This window comes from Ammospiza nelsoni, chromosome 3, assembly GCF_027579445.1.
Source record: "Ammospiza nelsoni isolate bAmmNel1 chromosome 3, bAmmNel1.pri, whole genome shotgun sequence".
NCBI classification, from domain to species: Eukaryota; Metazoa; Chordata; class Aves; order Passeriformes; family Passerellidae; genus Ammospiza; species Ammospiza nelsoni.
Window position 1 is genome coordinate 57,384,935 of NC_080635.1, and position 6,481 is coordinate 57,391,415.

Sequence of the window (6,481 nt, forward strand, 5' to 3'; positions counted from 1 at the left end):
ATTCAATGGCTATTTCTGACAATCTGGAAGATTTTAGATCATTACAGAATGTAAATGTCATTTCATTGAGAAGTTACTGTAGATCTTCCATAGAAGTTGAAGTGAGCAATTCCCAACCCCCTCCCAACCTGCCCTCAGACAGGGTTATTAACTGTCTGCATAGGTGATTAAATTTCAGCCTGAGAGCTACATCTCTAAGCCTAGAAGTAATTCAAGCAGATTCAAGCAAAGCATCTTGCATTAAATTGCTATTGTCTTTAATCACTACACTTATCATACATCTTCAACTTTATTCTGATAGTATATTAATAGCTTGACCTTTTCACTACCATCATCTATGCTGACTCTGGATAGAGTTGATGCATAATAGCAAAGAAGAGCAGAAAATGACTTAAATATTTTGCCCTTGGCCTTCAAATCTAAAAGCATTTTTTTCTGTTATTCTAAACCACTTTTCCCCCTAAAAGTCACTTCAGAAACCAAACCATCTAGCAAGTTATTTTTATTCAGCTATATATGGTCTCCACCTTAATAGAGACCTTCTAAAGCATACATCCTTCTACTTTAGTTGGAAGCAATAACTATAACAAGGAAAAGAATGAATTATTTTTGTGCAACAAGCCTGTGATTTGAATACTGTGAAGAGCAGCAACAATTCCATTGGGCTTTGCTCCTATATACCACATCCTTTCTTATGAACAGAAGTAGTTTACCCGTATGTCAAAAGCACTCAGCCCAAACAGGCCTGGTGTTTTTGAGCAGTGAGAGTCAAACCAGAGGACGGATCCAGCAGGCCAGACACTAACTACGTTATCAGCCTGCACAGGCACAGAATCATCAGTTCACACAAACAACTGTAAACACTTCCTGCCTCAGAAAACCCTCACAGCCTACAGCCTATGTGGCCAAACAAGTCATGAGACTGGAAAGGCAAGTCACACCAAGATGAAGACTAAGAACTGCTTATTTTTATTATTTCTAACTGGAGTTTTCATTTGTATCTTTCCTTCCAACAGCTCATGGATGTGAACAGTTAAGGAGGTTTAACTTGACACATGCACATTTTTTATGTGTCGTTCTAACAAATTTGCCAATAAATCACTTGTGAGATTGAAGGAGTTTCTTTAAACATTTGTATTATGTGTGCGCTAGATATTCCATCCAGGTTATTTATATTTTCACATCCACACCTCAAGGGCTGTCAAGTTCTTGTCTTCCTAGCTCCAGCATGCTCAGGAGTGAGATGTTGGCTCCTGGACATGCTAGCTGCAAAATTTATATCTGGCTTCAACAAATCTCACTTCAGAAGTCTCTAACAAAAGTGAATTAGACGACTGATGGGAAAAGTATGTGTGAACCTCAGTTTAGCCCTAACGTTTTGGTAAGAGTACCCGAAGTGGAAAGGAGATAGAATCCATTGGGGATTAGGTTTACAACATCGTTATCTCCACAAGGAAGACAACATTTGCCATTTCTTTGAACAATCTTGAAACATCCTCCTGCTCATCTGTCCTCTACAGAAGAGAATTCATTCTGGCAACACTCGCTCTTTGCCCAGAATAAGAGAAAAACAGATTTGATACGTACAAATCACGTACATACAAGCCCCCAGCGTTTTCGATTCTCGTCCTAATGATCTCCGAATTGCTCACTGAAATTTCCTGACCAGTATCTACCCCGCTCTTGTAGATCGGGATAACGCAAACCCACGATCCAGAGGGGACCGTACCCGCACCGGAGTCTCTCCTCCACACCAGCCGCCTCCGCGCATCCCCCGCGCAGGTCCCGCTCCCTCCTCCTGCTCCCTGTGCCCAGCACACCGCTCTGCTCCCGGACCCGCCGGGCTCCGCCGCTGGGCCAGCTCGCGTCTAACGGAGACCGACGCCCGCCCAGCCCGAGGAAGGCGCCTCGGAGCCCCGGTCCGCCCTGCCCGGGAAGGCTGCGGGGACAGCGGCTCCCGGCCACCACAGCCGCGGGCGAACGAACCTCCTGGCATTCCCGGACCTGCCGCAGCCGCCGGGGCCCCCACGGGGGAAAAGGACCCTTCCGTGCGGCAGCTACCGCCCGTCCCCAAAGGGCAGTCCCGTCCTATTCCCCTCGGGAGGGCACGGGGGACACCCTCTTTATAGGACATGGACACCTTTCACCATTCCCCGAGCCGAGGCACCACTGAGGCGCAGGGCAGCGGCAGGGTGGAGGCGGTGGACCGGGAATGTCATTTGGAGGTGGCGGTGACAGCGCTCCTCTGCCCAGCGCCGAAATGCGACTCGGAGCAGAAGGAGGATGCCGGGGGCGAGGGGACTGAGGCGACAGCAACCGCGCCGGGGACCCCGCGACCCCGGCCCCGCACCTCGCAGCCGTAGAGCTGCCCCAGCTGCTCCACGATCCACTCCTCCAGCACCAGCCGCTTCCGCAGCTCCTTCCGATCGTATTTCACCGTCACTTTCCCCTGCTGGTGGCGCCGCTGTTGGACCTGCACCACTGCCGCCGCTGCCGACACCGAGTCCTCCCGGGAGGAGCTGCCGGAGGAGCCGCCGCTCCCGCCGCCGCCGCGGGGGCTCTGGAAGAAAACGCGGTTCCCGCCGCCTCCGCCCGCTGCTGCCGCCGCCTCGCTGCCCCCGGTCGCCACCGACATGCTCCGCTCCGCCGCGGCTCCCGCCGAGCCGAAAGGCGCCCGCCGCCGCTACCGCCGGGCCGCAGCAGCCGCCGCTCACGCGTGTGCTCCGCTCCCCCGCACCTGCCGCTTAAAGCCTCGCACGGCTCGGCGGCGCAGCGGCCCCGCCGCCGGGGGTGGGCCCGGACCGGCCGGGGCGGGGACAGAGGCGGGGCTGTGTGGCTCGGAGCGGCTCGGCTCGGCTCGGGTTGGCACGGCACGGGTCAGCGTGCCCGGCGTGAGCAGCTCGAGCGGAGCGTGGAGCACCCCGAGAGCGCCGCGGGGCTGCCCCGTGCCGGCGAAACGTGGGCGGCCGCTGCTCGCCGCCGGCGGAGGCGGAACGGCTGTGCCCGTGGCAGGGCGCTCCCGGGGAGCATACGTTCGCTGGGTGGTTTATACTTCTTTTTTTCTGTAAGGAAATGCAGTATTGCCCCGTCACTCGCACTACGTTTATATACATTGCATACCTGCAGCACTAAAACGCTGAATGCGACCGTTTTCTTCTCTTCGTGGTGTGTGCGGGCGTGGGTGCGCGTGAATGGTTTCAGGATAGTGAACCCCAAGAGCTGATGTTTCAAGCTATCAGCAATCAGTGTAACAATAAGCCACGTGGGGATGGCTTTCTAAAACGCTCAGGTTAGCATCAGTGCTTTCAGCAGCCTCTCGTCTCTCAGGAGACACTGAGTGAAATCACTGATGGCCCATCCTACACACCATAATGTGCCTGTGACTGCAAGCAAGCAGCCAACATAGCACAGGCACTGGGTAGGAATGCCAAACCATCCCCATTAGCAAAGAGGTTCGCCTGTGACAAGGGGCAGAAGTTGACCTCTTGCATGTGCAGAGCTGGGACTGGAAGAGCTCGGTGTCCCAAGTTTGGGTATGGCTAAGGGAATTATCTACTGTCCACACTGCCCTGGGGGTGAATGTCTTAACTCATCAGGGAGCAGAGGGGAAGGAGGCATGGATAGCTGGCCACATCTGCCTGGGTGTATCTGCCTCAGTCAGATCCTTGCTGCTGTTTGGCATGGCCATGTGGTAGCAGTGACATTCCAGCTTTTTCTGCTCTCAGCATGTGACACAGCACTCAGAAAGAGGCTAGCATGAGGCATTTGAGCCTCATCAGGCTATTTAGGTAAAACACACATTGTGCCACTAAAGGGATCATAATCTGATAAAATCTTATTACTGGTCTGAAATGCTATGATAGCTTTTAGATTTTCATCTAAAAAAAGCACTAGTTTTTCAAAGCAAAGCATATGGAGTTAAGCTCCTTATCGGTGCGTGGGGACCACATGATTTTCAGAGATACTGAGCAATTGCAACTAGGTACCAGTGTAGGTCACACTTGAAGCTTGGGCTGCAAGCAGAGCTTGAGAAAAATCATATCCCACAAATCTGAGTTTATGCAAGTCTCCCCTATTCACAGGGCAGCCATTACACAAGTGAATATCAACTTCCAGATGGATAGTGCTGCCTGCCTGGCTTTTATAACTCTAGGCTTGTGTAAATGCAGTAGGAAAATACCATCATCATCAACGTGTTCTTAGAGAAACCAAAAAGAATACAAAAGAGTTTTTGAAAGAGGGGAGTGGCTGGTTTTTAAACTTTTGTGTTTGGAGTGGCCTATAATTTGGGTCTACAGCTCTGCATGTCATGTTGGAAGTCTGGTGCTGACGTACTCAGCCACAAAACTTGAAACTTTCTTGTTCAGAGCAAGAACATTTTCATCTTTATAGACTGGTTGATGTTTACAGTTGCTGAGAAAAAAATTGATTAATGTGAAAGAAGGTCAATATTGCTTAAGAGGCTTTTAAAAGTCATATTAAGTATCATACTTGGATATATTCTATGAGATATAAAGCAGGAATACCCAAACTTTCGCCATAATAGGATGTTTTCTGGAGCCAAAAGAACACTGAGGTGTTCCACACTGGACCTAAGCTGACTAGAAAATACCGAGCTTTTTCTTCTCTGCTGTAGCAAATATCAGGTGAACAGATGGCTAAAATATTTTCTTTGAGTGTGAGAATCCAAGAGGTCTCAGCTGAAGGACTTTTCTGATACTATCACTAACAGGATATTGTAAGCACTGCAGACATTCAAAATCTGGTACCCGCTATTCAAATAACACTTCCACAACACTCTGAAAGTAGAAAAGGAAATACTGGTGATTAAAAAGCATGTCCTCAGAGGTTATAATTTCAAAGTCACAATTCTAACATAATGCATAGTGCTTGGTAAGTGTGGGTGGATGAGAAACTGGTAGAACTGCCAGCATTGTCATGAGGCAGTTTTATGTGCCATTGGTTTTTCATTCAGTTTTTAAAGAGAGCGCATTCCTCAGGAAGCCAGAGCAAAAACTACTGCCAAGAATCTTTTCTGCAGTGATTTTGCTTCATTTGAAAGAAAGAACTGGTTGTTTAAAAGTCAAAGTTGAGCAAAAACGTTTAGGTCTGCTAATATCCTGGGAATGAGCACTGCAGTACAGTGTGGGCACAATCTCTGCTTTACTCCTGAGTGGCTGGAGGCATATGAGAGCATTTCTTGGAGACAGAAGTTTCCTCACAAATACTTCTTCATACCACAATGGAACCATTAATGGTTACACCCATAACAAATACAAGAGTAAATGTGGCAGGAGAAAGACAATCCTTCCCAAAACTTCAGTCTTAGTTTTAGACATACCTTAAGGAATGAATTCAGTGCATGAGAGATTAAGATTAGGCTTCATAGACGAGGTTTTTTCAGCAGCTGAATCAAAAATCACAGTGCAGCATTTAGTCTAAAACTAATGACTGATCAATAAAGTCAAAGAGGACATAAAATACTACACTTCTGAAATTTTGTGCTCTTTCAGTGTGATTATGTCTAGATCTCTCTCACAAGAGCATTGTATAAGGTGGCAGGACGAAATAGGAAACACCAAAGGCATGAAATAGGAAACACCAAAGGCAGAGGAACACTTGCATAACCTGCACTTCCATATGTTTCTTTCCCAAAGAGTGGATGTGGGGATCTCTTGTGAATGTAAGCAACATGAGGCTGCATCCACTTCCCATGTGTATATTGTACAGTCCTAATCTGTTTTGCAGCCAAAGAAAATAATACAGAACATATGGACTAATTTTTCAGGAGGCTTAGGCAGTGACCCTTAGGGATTCAAGGCCCTGAGTGTTAATTGCCTTTTCACCTTTAGTAACCCTCTATGACAGCACATTTATTCTCTTTCTAAACAATTGATACTTCCCATCAGTGCTGGCCACAAATGTCAGCATAGACTCATTTCTGTACCTAAGAGGTTCTTCTCCAGGCAAGCTTGCTGTTTAGGAAATTAACTTTAGATTTGTTATCTCCAGTGATAGTCTGAATTCCCATTTTCCTATGTTGTCAAATACTACAATGGCCAAAACCAAGAACTCTTTTGTAATGCTGCTCTCCACAGGTTTTCCTTCCCCAGAGGTTGCTCTAAGGAAGGACTCCTGCAGCTTGTGTCTTCTCCATGGTTTTCCATTGTTTCACAGCAATTTCTCTTATGTTTTTCCATTATTTTTTCTGAACAACTTTGGAAATAATAGTTGCTGGACTTTGAAATAAACCAATATGTATCTTAAAATTTCTTTTTTTTCCAGCATTTGTTATTTTCCTGAGGCATTTGTCTTTCAGGGATTCATGTGAATTTAGTTCTAGTGCTTTGTACCTCACATGATGAGGTATTCATGAAGAAATTAAGAGCTGAGTGAAAGACTCATAGCTGGAGATTTTCAGCAACACAGAATTGTTTAAAACTGCAAAATACACACCAGTTGGTGATTTTATTTCCTTATT

General features: G+C 47.4%; 1 protein-coding gene across 1 annotated transcript in view; it reads right to left on the reverse strand.

Annotated features, from left to right (window-relative positions):
* Positions 1-2,635, reverse strand: part of PPP1R14C (protein phosphatase 1 regulatory inhibitor subunit 14C) — a 50,701-nt gene extending 48,066 nt beyond the window's left edge. The window contains exon 1 of the mRNA XM_059469521.1: positions 2,351-2,635. Within this exon, the coding sequence (XP_059325504.1) occupies positions 2,351-2,635 (285 nt within the window). The remainder of the gene's footprint in view (positions 1-2,350) is intronic.
* Between the last annotated feature and the right edge of the window lie 3,846 nt (positions 2,636-6,481).